The sequence below is a fragment of the Lampetra planeri genome, chromosome 19 (genome assembly GCF_965212315.1).
Source record: "Lampetra planeri chromosome 19, kcLamPlan1.2.h2, whole genome shotgun sequence".
Classification (NCBI taxonomy): domain Eukaryota; kingdom Metazoa; phylum Chordata; class Hyperoartia; order Petromyzontiformes; family Petromyzontidae; genus Lampetra; species Lampetra planeri.
In genome coordinates, this window is record NC_136125.1 from 4,779,158 (window position 1) to 4,803,210 (window position 24,053).

At 45.7% G+C, this 24,053-nt stretch overlaps 1 protein-coding gene across 1 annotated transcript in view; it reads right to left on the reverse strand.

Annotated features, from left to right (window-relative positions):
* Positions 1 to 15,979, reverse strand: part of LOC144723977 (RING finger protein 150-like) — a 146,309-nt gene extending 130,330 nt beyond the window's left edge. The window contains exon 1 of the mRNA XM_078602790.1: positions 14,940 to 15,979. Coding sequence (XP_078458916.1) covers positions 14,940 to 15,381 — 442 coding nt within the window. The 5' untranslated portion in view covers positions 15,382 to 15,979. The remainder of the gene's footprint in view (positions 1 to 14,939) is intronic.
* Between the last annotated feature and the right edge of the window lie 8,074 nt (positions 15,980 to 24,053).

The following is a 24,053-nucleotide window of genomic DNA, read 5'->3' on the forward strand; positions in this document are numbered from 1 at the left end:
ACTTACAATGTTGCTTTGCTTTCAAGACACATTGGGTCTACACACAACAGGCTACACAATATATATGTAGAATGTTTGTAGTCTCTGCAGTGGCCATTGGAAGGGGATAATACAACAGGCACCGGTGGTAATCTTTTGGTGTGCAATCAAACTCCCATTCATACATGAACGTAAATTATGTAAATTTTGATTTGTTTCATTCTTCTGTCAGAGCATACGAATGATATGGCAATATTTCAATGAGTACTGTACATGCGGACATCTGTTCGAGTTTTTTTTTATAATCCGAAGCAAAAATGCGTTTTGGTATTGTTTGAAGTCTATCGATTCATTTTAATTACTGGTTTATAAAAAGAAAACCAATTAGGTAAAACTCCTCTGCAAATATGTATAATTTGTACTTTCAATGATCTTATCTTAAATGGATGTATATAGCACATTCGTTCCCTGAAAATAATTCCAAGCAAACTCCAATTTAACCATACTATGATCAAACACTAGAATTCTTCCCGTCATCCAAGCCAGCGGTGTCCAACTCTCCTGGACCCGCTTGCCACAAACCATCGACAATATCTGGGGGGACAACCACGCAGTAACCAAGGAATGCTTCGCGAGAGAGGACAACAAATCATCTGGAACTTCTTCGAAATTGGAGTATTATGAGCTCCCAGCATGCGGGAGTGAACCTTCAGATATCGTACGACGAACAGCCCTGCAACACCAGTCTTAAATGTAATCACGATTCCAACTCGCGACAATTCACTGAAATAGCGATGGCAAAATCGTTGCGCCCATATTAGACAGGGGTCGCGCGGTCAGAACACTTGACGCTTAATTGGAAGATCGAAATTTAAAACCTGAATGGGCTCAACCCATCATTCTTCCATCATCGGTAAAACGGCATTCGCAAGATGTATAGGATGGCGCTTGTCATGCAGAATTTCCAACGACTCAAAACTGTCAAAGGGGATGACCACTGCCCCAGTGCTAGTTAGAGCAGAAGACAACTGAATTCCGACTGCAATAGCCAAAACTTGTACGTTCACAACCATTAATTTTCCACCCATACAGATGGCTTTGACAACCTTGCCAAGTGGCATGACCATGCACAACACCAAACAACAAGATGATCTACGGCTGTGCTACTCACACCTGTGACCACACAAGGCAACAGCTTGCAGTACGCATGCACGCGCAGCAGCAGCAGCAATGCCCGAATGGCAAAATCACGAATTTGAACCAAAAAAACATCCACGTGGAGTCAATTACGGACTGAAAAGTTCAAATGAAATTATTGGGATGTGCCACGGACGAGGGTGCGCCGCTCGGTCACAAATCAACTCTCGCAAAGACTCGTGGAGGAGACGAGAATGCCTGGCAACGAAAGCGACGCCACTCATCATCGTGCTGCTGGCAGACCTCCCCTGCCGCCCCCCATGCGCACACTCCACGATGATTACATCAGCATTTTTGTGCCTTTTAAAAGAAACACACTCTGAACACGCTCGGCTGCAGGAGCGCGCGCCTCGTTGTGCTCCAGAGGCAACTCAAAGTGCCCCTTTCGTGCGAGCCGAGCGAGTGCGATTGCACGTCCATTACTGCATCATTAGAGCGCGTAATGCGCACTGCGTTAAGAGTGGTGGGCCCCCCCGCTGCCTGCACACACACAAAACACGAGTGCGTGTACAAAGACAAAGATTCCTCACCCTACCGTATAGCCTTAACAGACTGTTGAGGCAAGTGCTGTTTGCGAGCACCTATGAAGGCCGACACGGCAAACGAGGGGGGTGGGTGGCCAGCACCACGCCCGGCCGCCTTTGTCTCTCTAGTGGCGATGTTTACTGCACACCGCAGCAGGTACTCATTTGAGGCGGAGTCGACCTAGGGGAGGCCCAGGACTGGCTCAGACAATCGTCACTGGTGTCGGCCGTGAGCGGGAATCGAACTCGGGTCACCGGGTTTGCAGCGCAGCGCGCTAACCGCGAACCGCGAGACACGACACACATACACAGGTATCCACACAAAGGATGACTTAAGCCGACATTTCGATTAACATATATTGCAACGTTGTGAAACTGTGCCATGAACTAATGGATTTTCATATCGGCACCGGAATTATTATAATGCGTTATAACACTTGAAATTAGAATTCAGTAATAATCCTTAATTTATCCAGGAGGGGCGGAGCGGTGGCGCAGTGGTTAGCGCATGGCACAGTTTGATTGCTGCCCATGGCTAACGTCAGAAGGGAGTGATAATTATTGAACGAGTATCTTTGGGTCTTCCGGCACCGCAGTCCAAGATTCAAATCCTCTCGTTTCATCTTGTCCGATGTGTATTATACGACATCATTTAGTCCATTGTCAATCCACTGCTGGATGAATTAAGGCCCTCGCGCCATGCCGTATTAGTCACGGGGGCGTCCGTACAATAAATCAGTGGAAGCTGATGAGGCTAGGGCCCAGTACAGGTTCATTCTCTACGGTTATTCACATCTGGCAATTGAACTCGAGTATCCAAGCTCATAGAGCAATGTGCCAACCAACCACTACCCCAGGAGTTCTCAGTGTGCGGTCCCCGGTACCACTGGTGGGTCCGCGGGGGGCTGTGATGCAAATGCAGGTTGGTCCGGAAATTCTGAAAATGTTTATTATACCTTTTCTTAAGGACATTAATTCATATTTTACTCGTGATGTTTAATTTAAAAATGAAGTTAGGTCAACTACCCTATTCTAACCTTAAGATCTAAATGACCCCCACCTACCTACCCCCTAAACGAATCCATATAGCTGCATTTTTTTTATGTTCCGGAAATATTAATCATTTTGTATTACTGGTATTTAGGGAGCGAAGCGAGTGCGGTTTGTCACCATGGGTGTGGGGGGGGGGGCTGGGCGGTCCACGGGAACCACGAAAAGTGTGAAGCAGCAACTGGACTACCTCACTGCTCCACCGTCCCCTCTGCACGTTGTAAAAAGAGGAACGGAAAAAGGCACCGTAGCAGCCAGCCACACAGACTGCGGGCCTTGGGATCATACAGAGTGCCTCCTTGTCAAAAAAGGCACCGTAGCAGCCAGCCACACAGACTGCGGGCCTTGGGATCATACAGAGTGCCTCATTGTGAAAAAGGCATCATAGCAGCCAGCCACACAGACTGCGGGCCTTGTGAAAAATGCACCATAGCAGCCAGCCACACAGACTGCGAGCCTTGGGATCATACAGAGTGCCTCCTTGTGAAAAATGCACCATAGCAGCCAGCCACACAGACTGCAGGCCGTGGGATCATACTGAGTGCCTCCTTACGTGCATTCAAAGGCAGTTCCACAGAGCCAGTGTAGTGTTTGAAACAAAATGCCTCGTGGGAATGAAGCACCAAGCAGTGCCGCAAGACAACACAAAGTCAGTTTGCCCAGCAACTGTTCACGCTCCAGGTGGCTACTGACTGTGAAAGGCTCACAACTTTAAACTAAAATCTATTTAAACATTTTTTTTTATTGTACCAGGTAAGACCTACTGAGCTACATAGCTCTTTTTGAGAAGTGATCTGGCCACAAATGATGGCTAAACGAAGTGGCTTATCACGTGGGAACTTACAGCAGCCAAATACTTGAAACGCATATTGATTCTAAACGTGGAGGGAAAAACTGGAGGACCCAGAGAAAAATACACACGACCTTGGGGAGAAAGAACATGCAAACTTCAAATATACAGCCGTCAGGGTCAGGATGGAACCCACTACCTCCTATATACCAGGCGAGGTAGTTCATCTCAGAAAGGCACAGAGCTGGAAGTACTGTATTATGAAGAATAATAAAGAAATGATATGAACATTGGCTTAATATCCAGGTCTGTCTATTTGAATTAGCAGGGACGGATGGTGGGTGTTCGGTAAACAGCTCTTGCCACATGTGCAAGACACTTTAAAACCCCATTACCCACAGGATTCAATCATCCTCGTAGTGTTCTCAAAGTCATCGAGAAAAGTCAATAATGTCTTCTGGAATTGACTCTCTTATGAGAACAGACATATCCCAATGCACATTACTTATGCAGGCTTTAACTATCCACAAGGAGAAGATACAACATTCCTTGCCAAAAAGAGCAGACTTAGAAACAGGGCCAATTGTAAAAAAAATGCCGATGTGACAGAACTGGCATAAAACTTGACCTCCATAATAATGGCATATTACTGTACTTTAGACATCTGGATCTGTCAAAACGCAACAAATTAAGACTGAATTATTTATTTTCATTTCAGTATTTATGCCACCTCTCTCCTGAAAGTAGAATTAAAATCATGACATTAGTACAGCACAGGATATAGAGAATATTTAATTCCATGCGACTGTGTGGTTATGGCTCGGTAATGGACTATGTTTCACCGTATGTGCTTGGGAGAGCCCCAAAAAATCCCTAAAGCTGTCCCCCTCTCCCTTCTCCCCATTTAATCCTGGGATTTCAAAATTACAGCACTTTTAAAGAGCACAAACAGAAGGCCTGAGAATGTCAATGCATGCCACACGTGCACCCCTGCTGTATTTACCAACATTGACGTTTGTGAGGTGGATTTCAAATTGCGGGGGATTATTTATTGCCAAATAGATTTTTGTGTCTGGGCTACTGCAGGAAAACGGGGCCTGGGCTGCTTGACAACCTTAATACGGCCTCAGTCGAGATCAGCATGTCCGGTGAGCTGGGTGAAATCGGTGGGGCTGTGCAGAGCTCCGAGTTTCTGTGTAAAGGTTGCCTCTCAGGCCACCAGCCAATATCATTATCTAGACGCAAGCCCAGCACCGCCCTCACCCCCTACCCCTTATCCCGGAAGAATCAATTTCAAATTCCACACAGCAGTTGTCCAAACACACGAGGAGGCATCTGCTCAGTGCACATCAAAAAACAAACACATCCCAGCCATTAAAGGTTTCAATTAAAATTCTGAGCAGGTAAAAACGCGCGAAGCTGAATGAGCAAAGGAATACAACCCTCTCGTAGCGGACACCCACATTGTCTCATCACATCAATGACGGCAATAAACAAGGAACGTGTTTAATTGTTCCAACCGTAATCTGATGACGAAACATTTCTTTTGCAAAGCGTTTGAGCAGGATTAAGCTGGGAATTTTTGCCCCACAAGAATCCAGATTTTTTTTAACCCTCTTACTGCACTACTCATTAACACTATCCCTGTGGTACAATGCAAATCTCCGCGTAATAAAAAAAAATCGTGCAAAATACGCGCCATCTCTTAACATTGACTCATTAATCTCTTTAGGTAATTACCTTAATAAGGTTAACATGGTCCCCTAAAGCTATTAGCTGCTTACAAAGCCTTCTCAATTACACTTGGCTTTTAATGTGTGCCATTGCCACTGCATTCGGATTTTAATGTCTTAACAACAGAGGCCATTATGTATCGCCCAGGATTTTCGCAGTGCTCGGCAATGCAACGGTGCATCGCAGCACATTTCATTGGGTATCTAACCGTCACTTAACGCAAACCACCTCTGCGCACGTCTCGTAATAGCGCAAGCATAATTCGGTAAAGTAAAAAAAAACCTTACACATCATTAGTGTCCAATTCAATCACCCGGCAATTTTCTTTTTCGTGTGTACGTACAACATATTTTGATCGCCCTAATTGATCTAAGGAACGTGGCTGGGTGTCAGAATCAGACATCGTCAGCATCAAGGATGTCTGGTAATTTGTTAAAAGGTTGCGAGTCAGCGAAAGAGGGGAAGTTTTGCCTCCATTTGCAAACAAATACCTTCGCAAGGCAGTAAGTTCTCATCGAATTTACTCTGCAGGACAGTGCTGATAATGTGGAGAATGTATACCCAAGCCAAACATGGAGCTACAAAACCATGAACTGGCAAACACATAATGATAACTTAATAAAAATGCACCATTATATATTTTTTATGGATACTCTATTAATACGCAAGCAAAATAAATACAGTGCTGTAAAAATGTATCTTGTACACTCATGTATGTGTTTGTACGGGTGAATCAATGAGACCAATGCTGTATAAAATACGCCGATGGGTGCACGTTGAGCTCCCACTAAAGCGTGAATATCGCGGCCAACCCAAGTTGGAGAACACCACCGGCATTGCCAACCTACGACCGCTCCAATCCAGAACTCCATTTTCCCAAGTCTCAGCCAACCGCACTGCCACCACCAACAACCACCTCCGTGAGATCTGGCTCCACAAGCACGTGGCACAAAACGAGTATGCGTACGAGTGTCAGTGTGATTTTTTTTTGCGAGCGCACGCATCGGTCACTGCATTATCGCGCGCTTTCGGATGCGCTTCTGCGGCCGTCTGGAACGCTCTTCCTTCCGATGTTAGGAAGCCACTGGAGCTATACACTTTGAAATCGAAATTGGAAACCAATTTATTTGGAACTAATTTTTTGTGTTTAGTTCGTTGTCCCCCCCCTCCCCCGCACCTCTAATTAGCACGGTTGGCTACATACGGTGAGAAAGAAGTTCAACATATATACATACATGATCAAAACCAGATTGTGATCATGCACACTGTGCTTACAACACTTCAGAAGGTTAGGAGTTTGTATATTGATCGGGCGTCGACTCCGCTTCGGATACCTTGTGGTATTGTAGGCAGAGTTGACCAAAATGAACACCGCCTTGTGAGAAGTCAGCATTGGTTAATCTATGGAAAAGACTGCCCCCCCCCCCCCCCCCAAGAAAGACAACATCAAATCTCATGACTGGCTCAGGATCGCCACTGAAGAGGAGTGCTGCCCCATTGCTCATCTGCGCCAGGAGACACTGGTTTTGTTGCGTGCTCTTGAGTGGGCGATGTTGAACCTGTGGTTAGGAAGCAGGGCTTCTTAAGCCCCTGTGTGTCCCCATGTATAAAATCAGTGGTCCAGAATTCCGGATTTGTAAACGTTACAATCTAACGCACGCATACAAAACGTAAATAGCCACCCACATTGCATAGGACTGGCGAACACTGGCACCATGTGCAAATATGGCCACATTTTAGTTGAGATATGTTATTGGAATACAATGAACTTCTCGATATAGCAGATAATTTTGTGAAGTGCAGCATGAGTGTAGATACGAGGCCATATTAAGGGTTCTCAGAAGTAGGTCAACGATATCACCTTCCAGAGGCCATTATTTAACAATGGTTCTTTGTGTTAGGTTAGTCATGAAATTCGTTAAGGTGGTTGGGCACCCCATGTCACTGGCTAACTGGGAAGGCTCCCGTTTTAACAGAGGTAGGTGTGCATGTGTAGTGACATAGAATGGGGTCACTACGGTGCGTAGCGCTGGTTACTGACAGAGAGAGGGAATCTGGGCGTAACGGCCAACCTTCCGGTGTGTCAGCCGTTCATCCAGCAGAGCATTGCAATGCCACGGAGTGGGCCACTAGGGTGCGTGGCGCTGGCTGCTGGCAGAAGGGGGCATATGAGGACGGGGCACACCGGGCGGCTGGTAGAGCACGTGATAGGCCGGGGTAAAGTACGTGGGGCAAAGGTGACCGAGGGGACACATGAGGTATAGCCCAGAACCACCTGGTGGGTTACAGCAGGGGGCGTAGCCAAGGGCGGAGCCAGGCAGGGGACACGTGGAAGGTGGCCCAGAACCTTCTGGTAGGTTCCAGAAGGGGGCATGGCCGAGGGCGGAGCCAGGCCACGCGAGGGGGGGGGGAAGTCCCGAGACTGGATAAGTCTGTCGGTGGAATGGAACCCAAGGTGCGACGTCTTCGTCTCCGGCGTCATGGGTCAGACAGCGTGCCGGCTGTTCAGACCCATTTATAGTTATCCCGTGTGTGCCAGTGTCCAAAGATGTAGAATATACGTGTGTTGCCTCCTACTATTAGTGTCTCAGAAAGTGACTCATTACACATGCAAGGGCATGAGAATTCGGTTCCTTGAACTCAAAGCCATGGGGATACATCGCAGCACATAAGTCATCTTATCCATTACCCGATTACACACAACTCCTATTAACTGCAGGGGCCGATGAGTCTGCAAAAAACACCAAATTATCAGTGGCCCTACTCAATTATCTGCAAATTTTTTGGACAGAAAAGTGGAATAAAATTGTCGATAACAGGAGTTGCGACATTGGTCCTCGCATAACCGTGGAATATCTCAGACCGTTCCTGAAAGTCACATTCGCGACGTGTCCTGCGTTTACTTTTTTCCGTTAAATTGGCCGTACACTTACTTACGCGTTTCATTTTGAGCGAGGCACGTAAGAGTATTTATTCCCGCATAAATATTCGATTTTTCCGAGTAATATAATGGCCTGGGCACCCAGCCAATGCAAACACATACAAGCCTCCTGGGAATTCATTAACTGGGTCGGTTCAAAAACTGGTACGATTCAGATGGGTTATTTACATTGGTCAGTCCCTGCCAATTCACGCTTGTTGTGTGTGGGCAAGTCAGATTATGCTTCAAATCATCAGAATGTAAAGTTGCACGACACTATAGTGATGGTTGAAATAGCAGCTTTTTAAATTCTCTAATCAGCCCTAGTAAAAACGGGGGTCGGGCTGATAACCAAGGGTTCTGATTGCGATGGGTTTTGTGCATTAAATTTCCTCTGCGACCTGTGACCAGAAATACAAATCAGTGCCATTTAAGTTGAAAGAAACCGATAAGATCATTAAATGAAAAATGATAATCTTTATCGCCAAATAACCTCGGCGTACATCATGAACCAGCATGCGGCCTGATGGGTCTGTGCCTTGGGGAAAGTGGAAAAAAGAATTGGAGTCCAAAGTCAAAACATTGGGCTATGCATTCTATCACAGAGAGCCCAATTTTCTCTGCACTATTACAACGCCAATAATAGAAACATTACTTTACACGGTATTTAATTGGGCTAACAACTATTCAAAGCAATAAGACACTGGAATATCACAAATTTGAAAACTCTATCATCTGATTAAAGTATTTTTTTTTGCTGCATTACAATTTAATTTGGGTTAGGACTCCACATCTCTGTTGTGCATTCTCCAACCTACACTGACCAGCGAGGTGAATGATGGACAAATAATCTCCACCACCCATACAGTGTGGAGAGTTTCACATCCAGCAGTGGATTGACAAAAAATAAATGCACGTGTGAATTAGATTCACGGGACGGTATTTTTTATTTTTGACCACAAAGTACAGGGAGGTCCAGATGTCTTGTAACCCCCAATTAATTCTCAAAAAGATAAATAATTTCAAGTAAGGTTTATTTAAAACAGAAATCAATGTGCAAACTAAAAAAAAATGTTATGGTTCAATTCATTGGGGGGTGGTCACACGACATCTGGACCACCCTATACAATGTGGGTGTGTAAAGCACGAGTGCGTTTGTAAAATAACGAGGAATAGTGTAAATTCCACAAACACTTTCGTTTAAGAATGTGCGATTACAATGATTACTTCAACGCTGTAACAAATACATCCGCGTAAAAGCCATGGAACACGTCTATAAACGACACTGGCGGAGAAGGCGCGCAGGCAAATGTTCAACCGGGCCAAAACGCCCTGGGCCCCCCCCCCCCAATCAGCACTGCAGGTTTATCTTGTCGTTACATCGTACAGTACCGGTATATATTTTTTAATGAAAAAGACACAAAATTGGCACTTGTCAATTGAGCCAACTCCTCAGGGGTACAACAACAACAAAGGCAGGAGGCGGGGAGGGTAATTGCAGGGAGGGAAAGGGGAGTCACGGCGTGCGGGTAGGAAGCGTCAAACAAGCCGTCACTTTTCCGACGCGACTTTGTGCCAAACGCAATCTGGTGAGGCGTGGAGAACACAGGTGCAAAGACAAAGACCGGTATAGTCACCGGTATAGTCTTAATAGACAGTTGGGGCAAGTGCTGTTAGTGAGCACCTATGAAAGCCGGCACGGTACACGAGGCGGTGGGTGGGTGGGCCAGTCGACTTGTCCTCCAAGTGGTGATATTTACACATCGCACCAGATACTAATTTGAGGCTGAATCGACCTAGGGGAGGCCAAAGACCGGTTCAGATAATCCTCACCTGGTGTCGTCACAGCTGCACACACACGCGTGGCATCATGTGACGTGCAATACAATCCTCGTGAATTACTGTTCAGTCCAAATCCCGTACAGATTCGTGTTACATATAGTTACCAAAAGTGTTGGGTGAACACATTAGCAAATTGGCGTAGCAACTACAGTAGATTTCCAGTGATGGGATGGGGGTAAACATTGCGTATCCAATTACCCACACTCTCATCCGCGAATGTACTCCCCACTTATTCCCAGGTTCCTGCGGAAAAATACCACGCATTTGCACGTGAACTACACTTTACTGCGATAAAAAAAAATGTGCGGGTATAGAAACATGTTCTGCAATGCAGGACCGGAGAAAAATGTGGCCAATCGAGAATGAGACGATACGAGTCATACTCTACGTTGTTTCACTTAATGCCAATACTGTACTCTTTTACCGCACCAGAAATCTCCCTTGAATGGCGATAACATTCAGCAGATACCCCTACAGATATTTGGCTGACTTGTTTAAAATTGAAAATCCTGCGAAGTCAAATCATATCGTCCCTCCGGGGTTCAATAATTAAAATTAGAATCGCTCTTAGATGTAAACAGCGGTTGTCCCATGGAAACACTGGCCCCACGGTAGTGTGGAAAATGAAAATGTCCAACATTGGCTGAGGAACGCAAAGAGAGCCGAGAGCTCATTCGATGAGGTAGGCACTTTGGCCGACGTCTACTTCACAGGACACAGTATCGAGATCCTACTACTACAGCAATACACCGGCAGATACCGTGTGGTCTTCTAAAATGTCCCAGGAGTGAGTGCATATCTGGTTGTAAGCTGGATAAGGCATTAGGGGTAAGTGAACACAGTATAGGGGTTATGTTCTAAATTCCAGGATCGGTGCCAACAGGAAGTGGAAAGTCGACACTCCAAACCTGACTCCCGCAACGCATTTGCCCAGCTCCCCACCCCCCCTCAAGCACAACAAAACCCACGATGCCATTCTATACACAGCCTCAGCTGAGAGCCGAAACGAAACAAAGAGCTTGGATATTGGGAGCAAACCGAGAACATATGCCACACCAGCCAGAGGCAGTGTCAGCTGGTGGAGACAGGTGTGGTCTGTGTGTAGATTAACTCGATGATTGGTTTCACACGAGATCCCAATGCACGTTGAAGCAATTAAACTTACAACTGTGCGAGAAACTGAATGTGGTAGGCGACGAAGACTAAATACTTTAAGTACTACTAACAGTACAAGTCTGTTAGTTGTTTCTTCCGTGTCCGCAGACTGATACTGATATTGAAGCATAAAGTACACTATGATAACATTGTATAAAGCATGCTTAAAAGCATCTTAGAGACGTTTGAAACATGTTTAAAAATTTTACTTTAAATTTAAAATAATTTGGAAATTATATAAAATTTTATCTACCACTCGGTCCCTGATCCCAACTGAAAATTGCATCTGTGAACCTGCTCTTACAGCACAGATAAATGAGTATGCGGATAAGGCCGTTTTGAATACCGTACACAGGAGCATATCTATTCCGAAGTGAGCAGTTCTGCCAAAGTACACACTCCGAGTACTTTCTACAAGTACATGTCAGTCCACTGCTGGATGAGGCCGTATCCACACTGTGCACGTCGTGGTAGTTAGACTATACTTCATCACGTTGGTCAGCGCAGGTTGGTGACGCTTGGGGGAGCATAGATGTTAAAGCGTAATTTAGACAAGATATTATTACTCCATTGCGCTCTGTTGTTTACCACAAATCCCCATAGCAGCCGATACCAATCTGCTGGGCAAGGTAGTTGCCCATCCAAGCTCGATCCAGGCTCAAACTTGCTTGGCTTCCAAGATCTGATGATGTCGGGAGAAATCCAGGTGATTTATTCATCGGCTGTGTGCTTACTGGAAGCCAGACAAAAGTGATAAAGCACTTCATACCATGCTGTCTGCCCTCCGATTAAGGTGACCGAATGAAAAACAGACTTTAGAATATACAGTGGCCGAAACGGTCCGATAAAAATAACTCGCTGGGCTAGGTTTGGGTGAGTCGACCAGGAATGGGTACACACCCTTGTCTTGACGGTCACAAACCTCCTCCTTTACGTTAGCAAACCATGCTGGACAAATATGAGAGTATTTCCACAACCACCACAATCCAGACACTCGCAGCGAGTGCTCGGGTGATGGGCAGCACAGCGAACACATGCCGCAGTTTACAGCATTATCCTCCACTTGGCAGGCACAACACAGCATGCTATCCAGCAAGCCACTGAAAACCCACAAATATTGTGTTTACTTATAAAGTAGGCGGAAAAAACATATCCTCCTCCATGTAATCCGTAAGCGGATTTCATTATTTTCGGCACATGCATTGGCACAGGGGCGAGGTGAAGGGATCAGCATTGGGGCTGAGAGTACAATGACCACAAAAGAGTAATGCACTCACAAGCAACATAATGGCAGTGCCTCTTAATGGTCAGGCTCTATGACCGCTGTCTGCAAAGTCAGGCCAATTAAAGCCCATTTCCCAGGTGCACATATGTGTCACTGTCAGGGAAATGTGCTATGATTCAGTGATGTATTCTTGTACCGCATTCATGTGCAGCACACGCAATAAATTTATTACAGGAGACAAACACGAGTACACAGGTAAACTAATGGTGCTGTATTGGCAAAAAATCATTGGATATTAAATGCAATTCACAATCTGGCAATGTAATTATGCCATATATGAGAATTAAGAAGTTAATCTGGATTACGCCCTTGGTTATATTTAGTGTTGGTGAAAAATGACAAATTTTAACTCGACATATACTACACAATACGAATGCTTCATTTTAATCATGGATAACATTTATAATGATGTTAATTAAATAAAGGTGCGCACACTCGTCCGATTTGGTTTGGTTTTTTAAAATGATAATTTTATTGGAGCCAATGGATAAAAAAAAAATGACCATCATTTTGACCGTGGAAGAGTCACTTATACATTTGGTTTCATTAACGGCATGATCACAGTTTTGTCCACCGACTGATTTATATCAGCACCAAGGACAGCAAAAGCAAGGACATCTACCCTCAAGATGGGACATCAGCAGGAGATATCAGCATCATCGCTATCATCAGCGGATATCAACGTGCACATCAGCAGGACGGCGAGCTGCACCACAGACAGCATCAGCGAACACGAACGTACTACCTTGGGCACCACCATCACGCAGAACATTTAAGGGACAAAATCCGCATGCGTTTGAACAGCATTATCAAAGCCATTGAACATTGGCAAAAATAAGTTTACATGGCACCACAGACTTGATCATAAACATCATAATACAGAACACCCAACGAGAGACACGATTAGTCTGTACATTAGCATGGTGCATGATCATCAGCATCATAAGATCGTCACATCATGGGCAGCTCGCACAAAACACATTAAACGCGGCCAGTTGCAAAAACCCCGCGATTAGCACGGATGGTTACGTTCGATGCGAAAGAAGTTCAACATACATAAATGAGAACTTGTCCCTGTGTAAATGCCATTAAAGGAGTACATGGGAGGGGGGGGGGTGAATTTAGGTGTTGTATAGAATTGGCCCTTAACATTGCTACAGACATCAACACCTGGGACGTTATGAGCACCAGGCGTCATCGTCATCAGGGCACACAATCGCAAATTTTCATCACGGACATTCGCACCGCGGACATCATCAGCACTGCCATCAATGATATCAGCACCACGAACACTTTCAAGGAGCATCACCACCACCACCACAACCAAAACAAAGACCTCCACCCCCGTATAGCCTTGACAGACTGTAGGGGCAAGTGCGGTGAGCGAGCACCTATGAAGGCCGACACGGCACACGAGGGGGTGGGTGGCCAGCACCACGCCCGGCCGCCTTTGTCTCCCCAGTGGCAATGTTACACACCGCGCCAGGTTATTCATTTCAGTCCGAGTCGACCTAGGCGAGTCCCAGGACCGGTTCAGATATTCGTCACCGATGTTGGCCGTGAGCGGGAGACGCGAACTCGAGCGGACGACTTCGCAGCGCGCTCACTGCTACAACTACCGCTCCACCACAACCACCACCACAACTACCGCTCCACCAAAACCACCACTACCGCTCCACCACAACCACCACAACTATCGCTCCCCACAACCACCACAACTACCGCTCCACCACAACCACCACCACAACTACCGCTCCACCAAAACCACCACCACCACTACCGCTCCACCACAACTATCGCTCCCCACAACCACCACCACCACCACAACTACCGCTCCACCACAACCACCACCACCACAACTACCGCTCCACCAAAACCACCACCACCACTACCGCTCCACCACAACTATCGCTCCCCACAACCACCACCACCACAACTACCGCTCCACCACAACCACCACCACCACAACTACTGCTCCACCACAACCACCATCACCACAACTACCGCTCCACCACAACCACCACCACCACAACTACCGCTCCACCACCACCACCGCTCCACAACCACCAACACCGCTCCACCACAACCACCACCACAACTACAGCTCCCCACAACCACCACCACCACTACTACCGCTCCACCACAACCACCACAACCGCTCCACCACAACCACCACCACAACCACCGCTCCACCACAACCACCGCTCCACCACAACCACCACAACCACAACTACCGCTCCACCACAACCACCACAACTACCGTTCCACCACAACCACCACCACCGTTCCACCACAACCACCACCACTACTACCGCTCCACCACAACCACCACCACCGCTCCACCACAACTACAGCTCCACCACCACCACCCCAATCATTCCCCCAACCCTCCCTGCCGCGACACCCCCGCCCCCCCACACTCACCCCGCACCGCCACTCTCTCTCACCCACCCAGCCACCCACCTTGGTGGTTCATGGTGACCACTTCCCCGTCCGTGTCGGGCAGGTTGTACACGAGCACTGCGGACGCGCTCTGGTTGCGCGCCCTCCCGATCTTCTCCCTGAACGTGCAGTTGCCGCGTGCCACGAGGGCCACCCAGCGTGGCGGCGGCGTCTCGCCGGGCCCGAAGAAGCGGCTGCCCGCTCCGCACGCGTTCACCCCGCGCAGAGGGACCCGCAACAGCCCCTGGGCGTCCTCCTTGGGCGAGTGGCCCCCGTAGCGGCCTGTCTCGGCGGGGGGCGCGCCCAGCGCAGCCACGCTGCGGTTGGAGGCCAGAGGGTCCACCACCGTCACGTTCACGAAGGCCGTGTACCACTCGTCGTTCTGCGCCGAGGCCAAGGACGGCGGCAGCAGCAGCAGCAGGAGGAGCAGCAGCGGCAGCCGCGGCGTGCCACGGGTCCCCATTGCAGGGGCACGAATTGTTCGAGCGGAGATGGTCAGAAGATCTCAAAAGTGGAATGTGTAAGTAAGAAATTAACAAAGAAACGAAAAACAATTGGAGGAAATGTACGGTCGAAAGAAAAAAATGGGGGTTTAAGTAACTAGTGGAAATTGACGATACGAGTAGTTTGGCTTCGGGCTCGGAGAAATGAATAATTTTTAAAATAAAATATTTTTTATGAAAAAAAAATTGATTAAATTTCCCCGCGCGCTGTTGGGGGGGCTGGCGAAGTGCGGCAACGGGGCGATGGTTGTTGTTGTTGGTGGTGATGGGGGGCCCGGCGCTTGCCCCGCGGTGTTGCCGTTCCGCTTGTCCCCTCCCACTCGCTCGCTCGCTCACTTCTCGCGAGCTGCGACGACTCCCGACGGTCGGAACGCTTGCAACGCCTCCGTCGTGGTCGACGTTGTTGTTGTGTGCTAGTTGTGGAGGTTGTGTTGTCCACGTCAGTGGATGATGCGGGGTGGCGATGGTGGCGGCGGTGGTTTATCGGAGAGGGCGAGGACTTTGAGCGAAGTTGCGAGTCGAGGCGCCGCGTCAGCAACGCACCTCGCGCCTCCGCGCTCCGCGTCGTGTGCGCGATCTCCGGCGGCCCGCCCTTATATACCACCCGCCCCCCTCCACCCCACCCGCGCGGTGACGTCACTCACGACGTTGTCACCCTACCAGAATGACGTCATTTTATAGAACGCTAATTTCCCCAATTTTTTAAAGGTGCTTATTATTATTCATATTGTTTTGGGTCTTTCGGTAAAGTCACGTATTTTTTATTTTAGTTTTTTTATTTCCCTTCTACGTGACTTTACCGAAATAATCAAGAATATGAGTCCCTGCAGTCACGAAAGCTTTAAGTCGAAGTGTTTATTATGATTAGGATTGTTTTTAAATCACCCAGCATGTGAGAATACGATTGCTAATTAAATAATTGAGAACCGTCAAGTCTTTGTTTTATTTTTGATGATACACGTGGTGCCTTTCCGGCATGAATATGCCACTCAAAGCGCCATCACATTACATACTAAAACATTAAAATAGACACTTCTACATAAAAATAATAGATACATTATACATCGTTTATTAGTTGTTTAAAATAGAAAAAAATACAAGCAAGTTGTGGCTATGAAACATTGCCTCTCTTTGGAAAGTAGGCAATACACCTTCTTCACAAACAGCATCTGTCCCTGCACATGAAAAGAAATACATCTAAGGGCCGTACATAAATGACGTCACGCACCTAGGAGGGGGGGGGGGGTCAGACATTTGTGACGATGTGTGACGGGGGGGGGGGGGGGTGATAAATGTGACGTCACATCAAAATGCGCAACTTTAAATAAATATAGACAACACGTTCTACTTAATTAAATATACTTTTTAATAAATGTTTTCTTCTACATCAGAGTGCAGCGCCACATTAAATACGCACTACAATAACAATAGTTTAAAGCGATTTGAAGCAAGTTTTATTTTTGGGGGGGGGGAGAGCTTTGTGACGTCATATTTGAGGGGGGAGTCTGACTTTTTGTGACGCCGTGTGACGAAAGGAGGGGGGGTCAAAAATCGTCCAAAATCGCGTGACGTCATGCATGGACGGCCCCTAAAGTGTTTTACACATCCCATCAGCACCACACGTCCTCTGGGAATGCATCGTTTCAGCAACATTGGTTTGCCACGAACAGAACTCTGGACCAGTATCGACATTCAATGTCTCATCATCAGCAGCAGCAGTCAGACTCGCCGCTTGAACACAACGCCGGTGAACTGCTAGAAGGTTCTAGGCAAGGACTCTCTCTGTTAGATGTGGGTCCTAGTTTGACGAAAAATTATACAATAAAACATAAATCATATTTTTGATATAAAGCTTTCGTGACTGCAGGGATTCATATTCTTGGTTCATTCGGTAAAGTCACGTAGAAGGGAAACAATAAAATAATAAAAATATAAAACAATAAAATTCTCACGACGTTTCGATTGCAACACAAGCAATCATCATCAGGTGTGATTTTGTATTATTTTATTGTTTCCCTGCTACGTGACTTTACCGAAAGAGCCAAGGATACATAAATAATCATCAACAATTCGTTACTGTCAATTATTTTCGATGCGGAGCGACAGATATGTGATGGAGGCGAATTGTTTGATGATAAATGTTTTTCACTTATATTCCCCACAATGACACTCCTGATTCATTTGTGTTATGTATTTAATATGTTGTGTCAGCATAGGACCTATATCTGACGGAGAGAATCCCTGCGTATAAACATCGGTCAGTTCACCAGCATTGGTACAGGCACGCTGATAAGCAGAGGTGTGGACTCGAGTCATGTGACTTGGACTCGAGTCAGACTCGAGTCATGAATTTGATGACTTGCGACTCGACTTGGACTTGCATAACGATGACTTTGTCCCACCTCTGCTGATAAGTCACGCAAAAAAATCCATACATTATTGTGGTGTGACTGGATAAATGAATGTGTTCATGAAGAGCCACGAAGCAACATACCAATGCCCCTGAAGAAGAACATTTTCAATCAGTGCGTATAACCCACAATGAAATGGATCCGAAACATGGACAATGCCCAACAAAAATTGAACATGATTCAAAAATGTAACATGATTCAACAATTGCACTCAAATTGTTGACAACACATAAACCAGAGGACAATTTACACATCTGGACTGGTATTCAGCTGCTTTGGACATGATCTCGACAAGTATTCAATATTCTGTAAACCATTATCGTTTCTAATTTATTATCCCACTCTGTGACCTATAAACGGAACTTGGAATTAATTTCCGAAATATTTATGGACAATATTCAAATCTATCCAGTTCCAGGAGATAAAGCGTCAATGTGTATTTGCGAAAAACAGACAATAACGCAAGAGACGAGGACAGTCTCTGTTTGCAAGAGTGACCAGGGTCACCAAAATGACGATAAAAGCAATAACATCAAAACAAAAATGAAGCAATTAGAAATCAGAGCAAAAGCTGCGTAGAAACGAGTGTGAAAAATAAACAGTTCACATGATCAACATTAAACACAGTTATTTCCAATAAGACGCCAGCACACAGCAGTCATGCATTATTCTTCACAAGTATTGACCTCCAAATGGTAACGTAATTCAGTTTCAGCATCTAAGGCTGAACAGGTCAAGAATCCAGACGGTTGGCTACATACGATGTTCACCATACATTCGTATGTAGAATGTTTAAAACGAGCATCAGAGTAGTCGATATAAACTTCGAGATGTGAGAGACCAGTGGCAACTTTTTATCCAAGTGCCCGTACTTTGAAACCAAACCCGTGCAATGTAGTTTTACTTTCATCTCACATATGAAACACTTAGGTAGCAATAACGAGATTGGCATTCTTGATTTGAAGCTTTTGTGACTGCAGGAATCCATACTCTTTGGTTCTTTCGGTAAAGTCACGTAGGTATAAAATAAAATAAATCACGACGTTTCGGGCGCAACACAAGCGTCCATCATCACGTGAGAAAGCATGGTCTACTGCTGAGGTAGACTGTTTTATTTTATACGTACGTGACTTTACCGAAAGAACCAAAGCGTAGAGATTGGCATTCTCTTGTCTCCGTAGGAGAGGTTGGGTTTCAAAGCTGCTTACACCTCACCAGTTCTATAGGCTGGCTCACTGTTTGACAACATCAGGACAGGACGATGTTAATTATTAGAATGCCTGCATTCCAATAAAGCAACTCAAGTGGATACACGTGTAGTGACGCCGACACACGTTCTTGATTTCCTAAGAGCCTTCATTTTGGACACAAACAACTATTTCTAGTCCCGATCTTCGGTTCTTGACGCTTGGATTTCGTCTTCTCTCCAACCGTTCCTTCCCCCTTTTATATCACTCGAGCTCCCCTTTCTCGAAGGTTCGCTCACCCCATTTCTCTCAGCCAATCCTCCTCATCCTCCTTCTCTCTCACGGCTGTCAACCGTTATACCCCGACAGTCCACCCTCGTTTTCCCCGCATTTTACGTTTGGATTTCTCTCCCAATCAGTTCAATTACCTTGGCCCTATCCAATCCTCTTTGAGGCCTCTCTGCACAAGTCAGAGGCTTTGACACACTTCCCAACTGCTCGGTTGCACGTGGCCTCTTGTTCTCAGTCTTTCTTTGCACGACTGTGTGAGCTACGCTGCCTGTGGGCAGTTAGTTAATCTTCTACTCATGTTTGGCTGAATTATTATAAGATTACACCCCAAACCATAAACTACACCCAGTGATAACAGCATTGTTTTATTGTAAGAACAGCTAATGAGATTAACAGGTTGTACAACAGCTTAACCGCAATTATTAATGCGCCCACAATTCATCAATGCATGAGTAAGCAAAGACATTGTTTTCAAATAGTGTGTACAGTCCATAACCCAAATTAAGTAATCTCAAGCATAGTTTAGCTTTTCAATATGTTTATTTACATTGCACGTGTGTAGTGTGTGTGCTTGACTGTGCTGCATTGTTTGTGCGCGCTATTTTAGTGAATCTCTTGCTGTTATCTCAAGCGCTGCCTTTGTTCTGCTGCCTCGAGACTCACTTCATGGCGGGCGTGGAATACATAATAAATGATGATGAATTAAGAGACGTAATATTTACTCTCCCAAGAACGGCGAGGTGGCTTTTGGAAGGGCACTTTGCTGGATGGGATGAGGGCAGGTGAGTCAACAAACCGTGGCAATGAAATGGCAAAATGATAGAAAACACCGAAAATAGAATGAAGGATTGTTGTAATTACTAATTTTGTTCGTGCATCTGAGTAGCTCTGCTGTAAGTAAAGGAATATCCATAATGAAGGGTTTTTTGGGGGTTTGACGGCGTAAATATGAATGTGTCGTTAAATCCGCCACCATCCGACACAGCCACTTAGTAAGGTTTGTGACACGAACAAAATATGCCAATTAGTTACTACTTGAGCGCGTAAACATAAATTGGTCACAAAATCCTACGTGCTAAAAAAACTGACTGACTCCCATGGGGAGGATACATATACGTATGTGCGTGTCGTACAGAGGGAATGTAAAGCGGAGAAATCAGTCGAGGATGGTGCTGGGTATTTTGCTTTCAACTACGAACTACTTTCTATATTACCAGGAAAAGCCCACTGAGCTACGTGGCTCTTTTTCAGAAGTGACCTGGGCCATAAATTATCACTCAACGAAGTGGCTTATCATGTGGAAATGTATAGCAGCCAAATACTCTAAATGTTTGTTTCTGAATGTGGAGGGGAAAACGGGGGGGGGGGGGGGGGGAATCAACGCGACCACGGGGAGAACATGCAAACTCGGGATCAAACCCAAGACGTCCTGTGTAACACGCGAGGTCGTTGACATCTCGCTACTGCGAGATGGCGAGATTAGAGCATGGGACCTGTGTCGTGAATGAAAGTTTGTCTTCGTGACGAAGAGGAGTCTTCTTGATGGCGCTGACTTGCGAGAAGCCGAGGAGGCGAGCGAGTGCGACTGGGACGCGTGATGCAGTTGCATCGTGGAATGGCACACAACACCACCAATAACACCAACAACAACACCAACAACACCACCACTAACAACAACACCAACAACAACAGCAACGACGAAGAGTTTAGCGAAATTGTGACTCATCTTCTTGTTTCTTTCGGTAAAGTCACGTAGAAGGGAAATAATAAAATAATAAAAATAAGACATAATAAAATAAAATTATCACGTTTCGGCCACAACGCAAGCAGCCGTCCTCAGGTGAAGAACAGGGCTGTCGGAAAGACAGCGTCCATTCCCTTCTACGTGACTTTACCGAAAGAACGAAGAAGATGAATCCCTGCAGTCACGAAAGCTTTACATCGAAATTGTGACTCGTTCAAATCCGTTGGTGATGGAGAAAACCCATCACCTAATCCAGTTTCATTAGCGAATGGATTACAGTGTGTACCGCGGGCATCGTGTGTTCGAGCTTAATGGGCAATATAAATGTTTAACACGTAGGCTTTCACGACCAATATTAAAGTTTGTCACGCAAATTTGTTCACGTGACAATCTTCACTCATTGACTGTGTCTGGTGTGTGGCGGTGTTTCACGACAACGTGTATTATTTACGCCATCAAACCCCCAAAAAAACAACATCTGTTATATATAATACTAGCTTTGCCCGGGACTTGGATTCACCACGCCCAGGCCCGCCTTTGTCTCCCCAGTGGCGATGTTCACACACCACACCAGTTACTCGTTTGAGGCTGAGGACCGGTGGAAATAATCGTCACCGGTGGTGGCCGTGAGCGGGAATCGAACTCGGGTCACCAGATTTGTAGCGCAACGCGCTAACCACTATACTACCGATCCCCCCCCACACACAAACGCGCGCGCGCCCATAGGTACACATAGGCTTGCCGTGCAAAAAAATGTCTGCATTATTTTACCCCCCCCCCCCCCAAAAATACTAAGGTGTATTTTGATAATTTCTGCATGGTTTACAGTCTGGAAGCTACCCACATGGCAAATTTAAGTTTGTTGCATGTCGGGAAGTACGCTAAACATTTTAAACAGACACACATAATCACAACTTTCCCTTTGATATACTGTATATAGAGATAAATGTTATCTCTTAATGATATTGTAATTTCCAGAGACCTCATTGGCCTCTAAGGGCAAGCTTTGTAGGATACAGCAGACCAAGCTTTTCATGAAGTTTTATAGCTAAAGGTGCACAAATTTGACATGAATAGAACTACACAAGGCATAAGTATTATTTGAACCTATCTATGTGACTTTACCGAAAGACCCAAGAATACGATTTCCTGCAGTCACGAAAGCTTTAAGTCAAGATGCATAAGTCAAACATATTTCCCCCCGAGTCTCCTGTGCAAAAAGAGTCGTTTCATGTCACAGTGCATACACCTCAGTCTGCCAGTTCCTTTATTTAATGACGGATAAGAGCCCGTTGAAACGTGTTTCATTGTAATTCATAGGGTTACAGTTAAAATAATTAATGCGTTACATTGCAGCGGGCTTATCACACATTGTACAATGGAGCAGCGTGCGATTTAATTAACGCTGGTTTCACAAGTGAATTCGTGAATGATGTTACGTAAATTAATGTGCATTCTTGGTATTCATCAGATACAAGCTTCAACTTGCTACAAATTATGAATGTAATAAAAATAAAATGCATAGCTACCAGTTTATTACCGCTCTTATCCAGCGTCTTAATTTAGAACCTATGGGAGGTACAAAGATGCACTGTAGACGTCCCATCATGGGATTTTAAGAGTGAGGTTTTTAAGTGGTCCTTAATACCAGGTTAATTTTTATTACACTTGTATTGTTTGACTTTATTTTTTCTTTCTTCACACAAAAGCACACTCATGCATCGACCTTGAGCAGAACACACAGATTTTAAAATATACAAACACGTTGCTTCATAATGGCAATGCAATATTTATGTGCAGACAAAGATGTATGTTGAACTTATATTGCACCGTACGTAGCCATCCGTGCTATTCGGAGGTATGGGCAAAGGACAACAAACTAAACACAAAAAGCAGTTCAAAAGAAATTAGTTTTCAACATAGATTAAAAAGTGTATAGCTCCAGTGGCTTCCTAATATCGGAAGGAAGAGCGTTCCAGACGGCCGCAGAAGCGCATCTGAAAGCGCGCGATGCAATGACCGTCTTTGTTCGATGGCCCAGCTAAAAAAGATCTCCCCAAATAGCTGTCAGTGAACAGACCGGCACTTTTGAGAACGGTCCCTATGATGTTTCCACAGGGGGTACTGACCGTGAGCTGCAGGGCGAGCAATGTTTCATGCTGGGACCTCTATAATTACGTTCCTGCCACTGTGTACACAAAAAAATACGCAAATACGGCACAGACTCAGTGACTTTCTACCATACAATTACGCAGATACACGAATCCAGTACACAGATGCGAGGACATATTGTCCCGATACGTTGTCATTGTTTAGACCCAATTAAGAGGCAGTTTGCTGCGGCGACCTTGACATATGGAATGGCGGGGTTGCCGAAACCACACTACTGCTATGCCGTGTTAGTGGAGTAATGTGCTAAAAGCAATTGAATTAGACTCACGATCAATGCAGACCGGTCATGCGTAAGAGGAGGCTAAATTCCCACTGAAAGGCAAGGCCGTCTGCATAGACTTGGGCAAGACGTGAAAGGTTTACATTTACCTTTCATAAACATGTATTCACTGACTGCCAATTATTGCTTTGGGCAGTGTTAGCCAAGGGGATCATTCCGTGATCAGACGTTTGACAGGCCACAACCACAGAACGTCCCGTACACTCATGTGATGAACGTAAAATAATGTTGACATATGAACCTTATGGCGGGACCCCGGGGTCCCGAATAAACGGAAGTCAAAATCTTAATTAACTTATTTATCTTGATTTGAAGCTTTCGTGACTGCAGGAATCCATACTCTTTGGTTCTCTCGGTAAAGTCACGTAGGTAATCACGAAGACAGTCACGAAAGCTTCAAATCAAGATTGAACCGCCTCTACGGGGTGGGTTTCCACACATCTGTTAGAGCTTTTAACAGACTGCGAGACAAGAAGGCTCACCTGATCGAGCCGCTCACCTTTCTCAAGAGATGCCGCGATAACAAGGTAATACCGGTAAAACAGTC